The 13,999-nt window shown below is 40.3% G+C and overlaps 1 protein-coding gene across 4 annotated transcripts in view; it reads left to right on the forward strand.

Moving 5' to 3' along the window:
- The window catches only part of ERBB4 (erb-b2 receptor tyrosine kinase 4), a 322,379-nt gene that overhangs the window by 210,625 nt on the left and 97,755 nt on the right, over positions 1 to 13,999 (forward strand). For all 4 annotated transcript variants that reach the window (XM_031554101.1, XM_031554102.1, XM_031554103.1 and 1 more), the window contains 3 exons: positions 3,910 to 4,042; positions 5,928 to 6,050; positions 6,541 to 6,639. In XM_031554101.1, coding sequence (XP_031409961.1) covers positions 3,910 to 4,042; positions 5,928 to 6,050; positions 6,541 to 6,639 — 355 coding nt within the window. The remainder of the gene's footprint in view (positions 1 to 3,909; positions 4,043 to 5,927; positions 6,051 to 6,540; positions 6,640 to 13,999) is intronic.

Here is a 13,999-nt window from a genome sequence, read left to right on the forward strand (position 1 = left end):
TGGATGTAGAGGCTGCCAGGGGATTGCTGTACAGCAGAGAAAAGCTATTAAGCATACTCAAATTTGCTTCCCACCCTGCCTGTTTATTTTGTGTAGTTTAAATGCTGAGATTATCATTCCAGGATTAACAAAATCCCTCGGATCTTTGAAAATGCATATTGTAAGTTTACTGTATTCCCCTCTTAGGGAAAGGGTGGGGAACACGAAGTGTGGATCGTCCATCTCAAAAAAGAGTGCCTTGAAGAAAAAAATTGGAGTGACATGGGTAAAACCTAAAGCGGTAGAGGGCTGGGAAACGTCAAGGCAGGAACGGAAGGCTTGGTTTTAAAGCTCAGTTTATTTATATGCTGTATTAGGTGGTTTAGTGCCAAAGATGAAGAAACAGGTGTTTTCTCAGCTTTACTCCATGGACACAGCACTGCTTCCTTTCTCTTCCGCGTTGTTCTCCAGTCTTAGAGTAGAAGTAGACTCTAGAGTAGACTCAGTCTAGAGCGAGTAGGCCATGTACTCATTGAGGTCAGTAATCAGGCTTTAATACCTTACCGTGGGAGCACTGTGGGAATTGCAAATGTGTTGATGTTTTGGCATAAATATACAACCCACCCTGTTGAGCATCCTTGTCAGTCTTGGAACACTGTCTTTGAACTTCTTGTTTCAAATTTGGTGGGTGGGTGCGGGTAAATTCTATACGCATTTGAAAAGAAAAATATGTATTTCTCCTAATGGAGCACTAGAATCTTATTTTCATATTTTAGCCCATTACACACAGTTTCCAGTTGAGAAGGCAGGATTTTTACATGTAGAGCTTTTTTTCTCTCTGCCTACCTCCCTTTTCTGGTCATTAATTGAGTATTCTGTTCTTAGCCGAGGGAGGGGTGATGGATAGCTAATTATGTGGGATTGGATTATGATTCAGAGCCATATTTCTTGCACTACAGAGTCTATTTTGATGAGCATAAAAGTTCAGAAATGCCTAGTAGAGAATTTTTTACACCCTCTGGAGAAGATTTTCAGCATGTAAAGGAAAATAATGGCTGCATCAGCAGTTTCCTGGCGATGGGCTGGTAGTGGAGCTGTAAGAAACATGAGCTAGAGTCAGCCTCTGGCTGTCCATCCTTCTGCTGGTTGGATAGGAATGACATAGAACTGCTCTCCATCCTCGAGCTTAGCCTTCCTGAGCCCTAGCAGAGACATGGGGCCTCTGTGCTTCTAAAGATGACTTTACCAAAATCTCTTTTTGAAGACAGTGTTTTTGTCACAGCATTAACATTGCTGCTGTTAATTTTGATGAAAGTATTTTTAAGCAGAAAATAGACTGCAGTGGATAGATGCACTCACAAAGGTGGTCGTGGGCTGGTAATGTAATCTGTTTACATTATTGGTACATTCTTGATGCCAGTAGAGATAAGGACTTCTGTGCGTGTCTTGCAGTATGTGAAGCTGAACTGATGGTTTGGTGCACATGCTGGGGGAAAAAAGAGATTGAAATAAAAAACAAAAACAGAATGGGAGAAAAGTGAAGACTTGAAACCTGTATCTCTGATCAGTAACACCTTGCAGGGATCCGTGTTAAACAACCTTAACAGTTATCTAAAGGAAAGGTAAACAGCATTTTAATGAAATTCAGCTGAGTATTAAATTTGAGATACTGCACACGCAAGAACACTGGAAAGATTACACAGTTGAAGGTGTTAGCAGAATAGATAAAAAGCAAACTCAGCCTAATGAACCTAAGTGAAAATAACCCAAATGAAGCGAGTGACAAAGAAAATAACTCAAGTGCTTAGGAAATAATCTGTACGTGGTTGGAAACAACAGTGAGACATGATAGTGACGTGCACCGATGATACCAGAAAGCACTGAAGCCACTGGCTCATCGTTTGCCAGTGTGTCAAATGAAACTCATAACTGCTGTTGTCTTTGGGGCTTAGCTTTGTGTCGGCATGGCAAGGAGAAGCTGCTTGGAATACAGCTGCATCCATTTAGCTCTGTGATGTTTCTGTGTGTCAAGGTTTTTATATAAGGATGGTTGGTCTATGAGTGAGGCAGCTAGAAGTTCAAAAAAAACTTTTTTCACTTCTTCAGAATTTGAAAAACGTTTCTTCTCATATGCCATAGCCTTCCTGTTTTGTGGCCTTTTTAACCTTAATTACATGTTTAGGTTGTAGCTCCTGAAAATTTGGATCTAATAACTAATGCATATTTTTAGTGACTAAAGGTTTGTTTGGTGATCTTTATAAGTGTTTTTCTTCAATTCACTGTTAGACATGATGATTTCCTTTCAAGATCAGTGAGAGTTGGTGGATGTCTCCTTGAGATCTGATTACTTATGGACTATCATGCAAATATTGTTCGGGCCACTTTCAGCATATTTAGTGTCATAAAAGTTGATATCTGCAGTTGTCATGATGGCTACTAATATACATTTTGAAGTCAAGAGATATTGTCAGTCTTCGGTTTGGTGGTGGTAAAAATTCTGTGGTTGTTTATGTATCATTTTAAAAAATATCTTTTTGCTTCAGAGCCTTAGTGCCATCTTCATAGAGTCTTTGATGACTACTGTAGACATGGGGTTCAAAATGGTATGTGGTTGTAATGTAGGTACACCTTAATATAGCAAGCCAGATTAGATAGGACTGCATCCCGCTGCTTGGCTTTGTGGTATGATGTAAAGGAACAAGGGATCGGATAAATCAATGCACTGTTTCTGTTGGAGACACTAAAATTTCCAATACCTGTGTGCTACTTTTATTTTATTAAGCCGTAATGTGTCTTCCATCTTCATTCAGACATAATGGAGGAGACTGTTAAACCAGAGCAATGATACTTCTACAATCTTGTCAATTGTTAACCTATTTCACGTAGCTAATAAGACATGATTACTGCACCGTTTTGCTCTGCAGTTGTCATGCTGTCTCTTTTTGCCACTCTTTTCAGCTGATCTCCAGGCACTGCTGTTGGGATGTTAAACACTGTGTGTTTATGGAAGTTGCTGGTATTCTGTGGGAACACTTAAATTAAGATGTTGGTTTATAGGCTCCTACCCACCTTAGAGACAGAGAAAACAAAGTGAGGGCAGAAGTTTCTTCAAGTTTCTTTGGCAGGCGCTTGTTTCTCTGCACTTACTATGTGGGAGATTGCAGGGATAGTGGGGGGCAGCACTACTTTTTTTGTGCAAAAGCTGACCCTAGTTTGGTACTGTTCAAAGGAGACTTTTTGGCTCCCACAAAACAGTCTTCTGTTCAGGGTTTTGACTTTGCTGGAAAGAGGTGACAGAACCACATGGGTGCAACCATAAAACCCTCACTAGAATATTCATGTGGAATAGTTATGAACTGAGAGTGTCTCGAGAGTGCATGGTACTAGTAATGAATTACTTTGTTGAAACATTAATATCCTCTACTTGAGCAGGGCTTGCGCATGTATGATGCCTCCACGTTTCTCTGGCACAGCGTTTTTCAAGTTTCTCCTCCCTTCTCTGAACTCAGGAAGATGCATTATGTTGGTAATTTAGACAGTTTTTATTTTCCCCCTCACTACCCTATCCCATGAGTTAATGCAGTTAGAGCCAAAGAGTAAGTACAGGTAAACAAACCTCTTGCAGGAAAACTGCAAGTATCTGTATCCTCATTTTGCCATTGCAGATTTGCGTTTGCCATCAAAGTGCATGTTGTGTCTCCTTGTCCACACAACTTTTCACATGTGCATGGCAGTTTGAAAAAAGTGAAATTGTTATATGGATGGAAATCAAGAGAACTTATTAATATGTTTCCCCTGATTTTTGTATTTGGTCCAACTAAGAAACTGTCACACGACAGTAAGCTTTCCAAGTGATTGTGTTTTGTGTGCCCAATTGTTCTCTGGTCTGTCACCCCACCTAACAATGAAGTCTCTGATTCTGATTGCTAGAACACCTTTGATTGCTGCGGGAGTTATTGGTGGCCTCTTCATCATCGTCATCATGGGCCTGACGTTTGCTGTGTACGTTCGACGCAAGAGCATTAAAAAGAAGAGAGCGCTGCGGAGGTTCCTGGAGACTGAGGTGAGGGTGTAGGTAGTGGAGGAGGCAATCTAAGAAATGTTCTTAAGCATAACGTTCATTCTTTATTTGTCAGTTACAGCAGGGGTGATTACTGCTGTCTCCACATACAGTTCCGTAGTGATACTTCAATAAGGCTTTTTAAAAAGTGTTGTTTCATGTTTTATTGTAAGGATCCTGCTCCCACTTACTTCCATTCTAGAGCTTGACAAAAGGATTTATGCATCCCCAATCTGTTTTCCTAAACACCTTTATACCAGCTAGAATTTGTGTTGCTTGTTGAATACTGTTCAGGTTTATAGAAAGCTTAACTTAATGCTTTTAGGTATATTAACCTTGCCATCGTACCAGCCTCCACTTAGCAGAATTGAATTTAAGATGATGATTTTAAGCACAAGCACTGGCTTTGACAACAGCTCCTGTTCTTCATTTGCTCAGATAAAAGCTGTGGCTGGTGGTATTTCTCCTAAGGGAATAAAATCTTAATAGAGGTAGTAGTAGAAGGTCTTACTATGTGGGGAGGCTATTGTCTTGCCTGTGAAATGGAAGGTTAAATCAGGAGTATCCTGAAATAAGCACACGGAGCTTCAGCTCCCTTCTCTGTTTCTAGCTGGAGGTTATAATAAACCTATCTTTCTCTTGGTCATACTCAGTAAAACTCTACAAGCATATTTTTAAAACTCACAATACTAGTACTCCTAGCCATTCCTGTGCTGATGGCCTGCAAGTCATATATACGAAAGCATACTGGTTTTCTTTAATAGGGAACCTTCTTTGTTTCACCACATTAATACTGGACATCTAAACAGGAAGTAAAAAAGGGAATTAATCTTGTAAAAGTGCAGCTCACAAATAATTTCTATGATAACCTTGTTGCTGTTTGGTTTTATGTTTCCGTACTCAAGTAATTTCCAACTATTGACATTCTTACCAGTACTAAAATAGTCTGGTCAGCTGGTAAGTAGTCCATGATGCTCAAAGAGCCATACCAGGAGTTCTGAAACCGCAGAGCAGTTAGCCTTGTAAACAGACAACTCTGAAATACTGCAGTGGTGTGAATTCCATTTGAGTAGGAGTACTCCTGAATTATTTCTCTCATCCTGTAAAGGAGCAGGCTGTTTTTCATTGTTTAGAGTATTGTCCTTTGCACTTATTTTTTTAATTTATTTTTAAAGAACCATTCCTTTTCTGGCAAACGTAGTACAGTATTGATTTCTACAGTCATTTTTAACAGAATGTTGGTCTGTGGTTTATTTATAAAGTTTCTTGGGACATGGTTGCCTTCTTGAACAAATTACTTAATTGTGCCTTTTTTTTTTTTTTTTTTTGCAGCAAATTAATGGCTGTTAAAAATTGTCTCCTTTACGTTGCTTTCTTCTTAAATTTGTCCTCATATATGGTACAGTAGAAGTTGAGAAGAATAGACCCTTCCCCAAAACAGAATAAGAATATGATAAGCCATTAAGTCAGGGTTATTTAAAAGAAATACGACTAACTTAAGAGGCACTAAAATGGGCAAAAATACAACGTGCTCCACTAATAATAAATGCTGTATTTCTGTCATGTAGAAAATATTTATACTGCCTCCATTAGCAGAAGTCCTTGGGTGTGTTTACTGTGACACCAATTCAGTTTCCAGTTTGTAATTCCATCATGTAATTCCTGGTGGAAACGATTACATTTTGAGTGAGGGTTTTTTCATACTATTGCTCAGTTTCTCAGCATTTGATTGTTGTCTTTAAAAGTGAGAGATTCCTCTAGGAGTTGTTAGACTAGCAGTCTTTACTGTCTTATTCCAGTGTTTGACTGGATTGGTTGTTTCCAGTATAAACTTCTTGTGGATTTTCACACTTTCAAATACTTAACACTATTGGACTTGACTTCGTAGCTTGTGGAACCCTTGACTCCAAGTGGTACGGCTCCCAACCAAGCTCAGCTTCGCATCCTGAAGGAAACAGAGCTGAAACGAGTGAAGGTTCTTGGCTCTGGAGCCTTTGGAACAGTATACAAGGTAAGAGTCTTCTCTACAGCATTGATTAGCCTTGTTTAACTTGTGAACACTCAAGTTCTGACCTCGTTGCTGGTGATACTCACTAGAGGGAGTTTTTCTGTAGTTTCAGTGAGTTCAACATCAGATTCTAGAATAAAATAATCCAATTTTTTTTCAAATTTTGTGGGAATCAGTAGGTAGTGAAAAAATGTGCATCTTTGTGCTTATATCGTTTCATTTAAAGGCAATTGTCAGTGAGAAAACCAAGAAGATCTAAGGACGTTTGCTGGCATACAACCATCCACATACGTAAAGGTTTAGTTTTGATGTAAGAAGTAGTTTTGTGAGACTTCTTTCTTTTGCTTTTAATAACTTATTTTGTGTATTTTCAGTTTTGATGTTCAGGATTGAATTGCATAATGTGACAAAATACATCAAAAAGAAATGGAACAGTGAGATTTTTATGATTGTTGTCTTATTAGTCTTCTGTCACTTTGCCTTATCTTTCTAGGGTATTTGGGTCCCCGAGGGAGAAACCGTAAAGATTCCTGTGGCCATTAAGATCCTTAATGAGACCACTGGTCCCAAAGCCAACGTCGAGTTCATGGATGTAAGTTGCTTTGAGTCTTGGGGGATCTTTCTTCAGTCCACAGAGGTTGTAAAGAGTAATTTCTGGCCAGTTGTTTTTCTTAAATAGCAGAAAGAGGTTTTTTCACAGGAGCAGTATCATGCTGATGTTTAGCTGGTGCTACAACGTGATGGCCTATGCACAAAAGCAGCTGAGTTTTAATAGGGACGTGTCCTTCTGTTACTCCTTGACAAGCTGTCTCTGTGTTAATGCATTCTTTATGGTAGCAATGCTATCGAACAATAAACACCTCAGCTGGGGGTAGATCAGTGCTGCTCCCTTGAAGTAGAAGAGCTGGACTAATCAGTGCAGGACAGTGCTTTGCCCTGGTCAGATAATAGTTTTCTGGAACCCTAAGCATGTGGTAACATCAGTGCCAAAATGTTGAAGGGCTGGGGGTTTCAACGTGCAGATGTCATGAACCTCAAGATGTTTGGATTTTGCCTGTACATCAATGGAAGGCTCATTACTCCTCTGTCTCATGTGCGAGCAATTTTCCATTTTTATGATAGAGTATAGAGATGAGAGAAGGAATTTGCAGGGGAGCATCTTGCCATGTATGCAAGTTTTCGCTGGTGTACAACTCCTAGGAACAGAAACTTAACTCTCTTCTGCTTCAGTTTTCCTGAGAACTAAGCACTGAGTCTGGGAGCAGTCAGCAGCAGTAAAACATAATAGGGAGAAAAAAATAAAATATACCCAATTTTAAAATTCCTTTGGCTTTGCTAGTCTAAAATACTGTTAATAAAAGGTCAAGATCATCATTTTTATGGGTGTTCTGTGTTCAGATTTTTGCTTTGTGTCAAGATTAAGCCTCATTGACACTGAATGTTTGTGTCCAAATCGGAGACAGTATTTTGACAAATAATAGCAATTTGCATTTTTTTTTGTAAAACTCTCCCGTGAACTTGAAAATTACATAGGACTTGTAAATTCTGAAGGTCTGTTCAGTGTACAGCCTTAATTTGATAAGCATTAATGACACTATAAACCACAAGGAGATTGTACTCCCATTATATAATCTACTCCTACATCTAGAAATTAATAACAATGTGCAGTTACAGCTCTAGCTGTTTCAAGCAAATGATCACAAGTTCTCACAATGGAACTAAAGCTGTGTGTAGACCAAAGTGCTTCCTATGCTTTTTTAAAGAGCACTGCATTTGCGTGTTTGTTGATGACATATAATAATCATTGTGTATAAACAAACAAAAAATGGCTCTGTTGGGATGAAATGACTTGTACTAAAGGGATAAAGAAGACTAGATGTTTGCTTAAAGGACAAAGTAATGGTCAATGGCAAAGCTCCAGAAAGAGGAGATCTGGTGTTCAGTGATCAATTGAAGTGGATGCCTAGGGAGTGGAAGGCTACCGCACGCAAGCTGCGTGTGTGCTGTTTGATGTCAGTAGACAGTATGCAGATTTGATTTTCAAGTAGACGGAATTGGTATTGCCATATGGAAGTCACTGGAAGCGTACAGTTTGTACAAGATGAAGAGCTGACCTTCTGATAGAGAAATAGTAGTAATTGGTCCTTCCATTATATTGATTAACCTTAAGCACGTCACAAAGAACGTGTAAGATCCTCGTTAAAAAAAAAGTTGATTGTTTGGGGTTTCATAGCCCAGCATCATCAGCTGACTTAATTCACTGGACCTCATTTTCCTCCAATGTATGCATCTGATGAATGGCTCAGAAATGGAGGATTTTTCTTGGATACTGTAAATATTTTAACCACATAACAGGCAGCCGCACTGGGAGAGGTTTCTCTTCATATGAAGTTGTCTCATGAGCCTCTGATCTTCTAGTAATCAGGTGGGGGAACGGTGTGGGTTATTGCAAGTCCTAAAGGTCAGTAAAAACCTGAAGGTTACTTATAATTATAGCTAAAAAGAAGTAGACCCCATCATCAGCTGATAGAGGTAACAATAAGAACTAACATGCTTTGTATCTGTGCTGCGCTGGATATGTGTGCAGTGGTCTGTAACATTCCTTGCTGTACAGAATTGATGGGAGGGCAGACAGAATTTCCCTCTTTTGAAATAATTTTTCCTGCAGTAGTACAGAAGTTCCTGCCATCCTTGCCTCCTAACTCAACCATCTATTTCCTGAAAGAGCTGGCATTTTAATAGATAACTTTTATGTAAAAGAAGGGCCTAGAAATTGGTTATGGTTTTATGTGACCACTACTTTTTGTCCCGGAAGGGATATAATTTTATACTGATAAGCTTATTATAAGGAGATATTCTTCAATGTAAGATAAGTAAGTGAAGTTGTAGTAGGAAACCTTTTTATTCCTCATCACTCTGAGACTTTAGTCAGTGTAACTATACTGAATGAAATTATCTATTGACATTATCTCATTAGGAAAATGTATGAGTACATGTGAGAGCACAATCCGTTGGCTCTGCTTTCAGTAAGAAGAGTGTTGTGAATGGCCTTTGTAAAAGCAATTGTTTTTTTTGTTGTTTTTTTTTAAAGTTACATAGGAGCTAACTGCCATTGGGACCGTAATGGACATTGACTTCAATGAAGTGTCTGACAATCTTTCAGTGGGAAGGGGAGGTTAATGGGAAGGAGGTATCATGAGTTATCCACTTGACTTTCCTTTTTTATTTTTATTTTTTAACTTATGAAGTATAGGTGAGCTTTTGTTGGCAATTTTTACTCAGTTGAGCGTCCTTATACTTGCAAGTAAAGCTTAGTTTTCCTTTTGGAGAGGCTGTGGGAGATGTAAAGCCTCTTGCAAACACTGGTTTGTGTACGCTGAGGGTACTTGGAACACTTCACTGTCTACAGCAATAGCTGGTAGAGACAGCCGTGACATGTTCCAATGGCCCTGCTTTATACTTCTGATGTTGGCAGAATGTCTTACAGTGTTCTGAGATCCTACTAAGTGTTATGCTGAAAGTAAAGAACAACAATTTGGCTGCTGGTCTGTCATTTCAGCACCTTGAACATCTGCTAATGGATCTGTAATGACTATAATGATATAATGTATGGTGTTAGCACCTCCTATAGCCAAACACCTCCCACCAGGGGATAATGAATTGGCTGTCATCAAAAACTACATTCCCTATTTGGAATTCTTCTTCAGGGAATGGCAGCAGAGTCTATTTTCTGTGTTTTCTCTTCAGATCCCCAACTACCTTTCTTTAACACTGCTCCCTGCTTTCTTACATAGTTGTTTTTTCTCTCTGGTAGTTCTGTGTCTGTCACAAGGCAAAACAAAGCCTACTGCATATCCCACACTGCTTTCTCCAGGGAAGCAGCAGAATGTGCAGGTGGACTAAAAGGGGTATACTTTTTAATACTTTACAGAGGTACTATTTCTTCCAAAGTTTCAATTGGTGGTCATTTATCTCTGGAATAATTTCACAGGCTAAAGGATTTCCCCTCAGGCACTGAAATGGTTTGATGTTTGGGGTGTTTTCATCTCCCTGCTAGGTTTGCCACACTTTGTGGTCTCCAGAAAGGCCCTGAAATCTGAACTCTAAGTACAAGCATATTTGCTGCTGCTTGTGTGTCTGTCAGGGGAGCTGCCACTGGCTGCTGGCATCCGCAGGGAAGGTGTGCTGCCCCTCACCCCAAGGCTTGCAGCTGTAAGAAAAGATGAGGCTGTTGGGCAGGTAGGAGAAGGCTTATTATGAGAAAAGTCAAGTAAGCAGCTGAGAGGCTACTTGATAATTGAACAGGGACTTGTCATTTCACTTGTGAAAACAATTTTCCCTCCTCAACCTCTAATTATTGGACTGTTACGATTGTCTGATAAGTCAAGTAGCCTGATCAGGTTTAACATCAAACCACATGCTCAGCAAATAATGTCATACATTCTAGAGACACACCGCAATTGGAAAGTGTGCCAAGCTATCTTGGAGGCTAAGAAATATCTTAAGATGATTGTGTCTTGGGGGAACAGACAATTGATGAGACCTTTTCCTTCCTAGCCTTCTAAGCTTAGTGCTTTCAGGAAGTAATCTTGTGAGCTCTGATTCTGTCCAGGGTTTTGATCCACTTACAAATTTAATGTATCCTCACTGAACTTAAATGCTCCATTATCTGTTAGAAAGTAATTAGAAGCTGCAAGCACATGCCTGCAAACACAGAGTTCCTTGGAAGTCCCTGAGCTCATTGAGATGAAGACAGTTTGACTGATGGTGGTCAGCTGATACTGGGCCAGAAGCTAATAATAGAAGGCACTGCTGCTTAGCTAGGTGGGAAAGTTAACTTGGGAGAAATTAAACTGAAGGGTTTGGAATTTATGCTTGGAAATAAATTTCCCATTCTCATTTGTTTCCTGGTAAGAGAGCTTCAAAGGCAGTTGGTTTCTTTTATGGTTTTATAATTAAGATCTAGGGGGATTCTTGATTTTTCCTAGGCTTAATGTAGTTCCCTGCCATCTCTAGTAGCAGTATTCATTGAGCAGGAGAGCATTTGTCAAGCAAACTATAAAGGTAATAAGTGACAGTGACCTCCACTAGGCATTGAGCAAACAAATCAAAGCTGCCTGTATAGAGGGGACTGATGCACGCATCCTTTATTCTGTCACGTTTGTATGTCTGTTTAACTAAATGAGCAAAGCAGTCAGTCTTCATGTACTGCGAAAAAGATCAACTTTTCCTAAATTGTGAGCCCCTCTTACATATTAAGACAAGTGCTGAAGACATACCAAACTTAGGTTTGGTTCAGGGGCTTCAGGGGGAAAAAAATCATTTATCAAGGAGGGTTTTCTCTCGTTCGGCTGGAAACCAGGAGGGATCTGGATAGCTCTAGTTTCCTTGTTTCTCTAGTTGTGTCTGGAGGCCACTGTGGAAAGTGTAGCTAGATGGTCAGGTGAATAGGGTGAGAGAAGACCTCACTTGTTTCCACTATTTCTAGTAGACATAGAAAGATCCTAGGCTGGAAATACAGATACCTTTTCTCTGAGGGAACCTTCTAAGATCTTGCTTTTTATTATGAGTGTATGGGTGACGGCAGAAAGATTTTCGCCTATCCATCGACTTAAGCTTAATTCCCTCACGCTGCCTAGCAATGCGTTTGAGCTGGATCTTAAAGTCTGAAAAAGGCAGTGCTGCTATCAGAGCTTGAGTGGTACGTGCAGGCACTTCATAGTCCTTCCACTGACTGCAGGGCTGCTTGGGAAATAGCACTGAGTTAATCTTGAACCTCGGTTTAAAGGTCAGCTTTAGGATCAAATGAAATCCTGTATGGCAGCAGTGAGATGTTTTCCTTTATCCTCCTCTTCTGTCATTTATGTAAACACCCTTCTTTCCAACTGGCATAAAGGGTCCCCGTAAGAATAGCAGCTAAAGAACAGCAGTGTTGCTGCATTTGCCTGGCAGTGCTTCAGCTGTGATTCAAACAGGCTTTCTTTCCATCACGTTAAGTTGCTGTGGATGGGAGGCAGAAGGGTGACCTAACTCATCTGATTGTAGATTCCCTTTTGTTCGGTTCCCCTCTTCCTCCCACTTACGCACGCTGTAAGTGTAGCCACTTAGGAGGGGAACCTGCCTGCCTGTCAGTTCCAGGCACAGAAGCTCACTGTGATTGCAATTACAATTTCCAACTTGTCCAGAGATGCCAGAAATCAAGCTGTCCTTGAGAACTCTGCATACCGTGTGCAGGCCCCGAGAGTGATCAGCCGCTACAGAAGCTGGGAATCTGATCACTCCTGAAGGTTAACTGCTTTTAGTCCTTTGAAGATTAACTGTTTCAAGGACACGTTCACTGTTGTTTCCAACAGAAGCAGTCATTCTCTTAAATATTTACTTCAGTTATTTTTCCTTCCATAGCATGCATGTGTCTGTGGGGGTGTGTGTTCACTTTCCAAATGCAGGAGCATGTGTCAGTACAGAGAAAAGATGAAGTCTAAGCGCAGACAGACAAGCCAGGCTATTTGGAAATAGTCCTGCTGGCATAATACTGTAACTGAGAAATACACTGAGGGAAGGAGAGTAGTGAGGCCTTGACACTGCTGCCCAAAGTGCTGTGGGTACCCCATCCCTAGAGATGTTCAAGGCCAGGTTGGATGTGCCCTGGGCAGCCTGAGCTGCTGGAGGCAGCCCTGCCCTTGGCATTGGGGTTGGAACGGCGTGGTCTCAGAGGTCCTTCCAGCCTAAGTCATTCTGTGATTCAATTACTTGGAAATTCTGCACAAGTTGGGTAAATCTGGGAACGGAGAAAATAAGTGTTAGTTTGTTCTCTAGAAAACAATTGTAGATTAAATTAAGCTGCTAAAACTTGTCATTAAATTCAAGTAGTAGTACTGGTTACAGAGGGCATGCATGCGAAGGAAATGCTTTGTACCAATCTATTAAACTTCATTTTAGTAGGTAAGAGGTACACAGCAGCAGGTATCAATGGTTGATACCTGTTGATTTTGCTTTGACGTGTATGTTTGAGCAGCTCCTGAAATAGGAAGACAGATATTTGCATAGCTGCATGTTACAAAGATCAGGAAAGGAAAGCTTTTGTTACAAAGCATTTAAAAATTGAAAAAGCAAGGCGTGGGCATGTGAGGGGGGAAAAGGCAAACAAAAACCCCCACAAATCCTTTAAAAACCGATTATACTTAAATGCATGCAAGATGGCCGTACTTAAACATAAGCCCTGGAATTCTTTGCAGAACCTTCCTGACATTGTCACACCTCAAGTACAGGAGAAAAAAAGACAGCAAAACTTGGTAAAATAACAGATTATTGAATAACATGATATGATATGAGGAGAAACCGATTCAGATAGCCAACTTTATAGCAGGCTTTGGCACTGAGAATTGGGAAATTAATGCTGACTTGAGACTAAATGAAACTGAAAGTATTGAAGGAGCTTTGCATTGCTTTGCATTTTTTCTTTGTGCCATATGCTCACATTAGCAATATAGGATAGGTACACAGTAAGGTTTGCGTTTCTGAAGCGCAGTGCATATGCCGGAATTTTACCACACTGATCAAGAAAAGTGAAATTAAAAATCAGGTTTTTATGTGCCCCCTGCTAATAAAAAGGAGGCGCCATTTCTCCCTGCAAGCCATCAGTAGCTCAAGGTTAACAGTGATCCTAATTAGGTTTGTTGAAAGATGAATAAGAAATAACCTGATATCTAAGTTATAGGGGCTGCCTGTAAAACTGAACGTATATGCAGGCTAATCATTTTTTAAGTATGCTTGCTTGTGGTTTACTTCAGTGCCAGATGGGCAGGCTGTTACCAATCAGATTCCTCGTGAGGACAGGTGCTGAGGCTGTGTATGGGCAGTAGCACAGGCTGCAGTGCCCAGATCAGCAGCGGTGCACAAACTGAGTGAGAGCAGAGGGTCCTGGAGCATCAGTGTGCTGTATTTGTCATGCT

The sequence above is a fragment of the Meleagris gallopavo genome, chromosome 7, assembly GCF_000146605.3.
Source record: "Meleagris gallopavo isolate NT-WF06-2002-E0010 breed Aviagen turkey brand Nicholas breeding stock chromosome 7, Turkey_5.1, whole genome shotgun sequence".
NCBI lineage: Eukaryota > Metazoa > Chordata > Aves > Galliformes > Phasianidae > Meleagris > Meleagris gallopavo.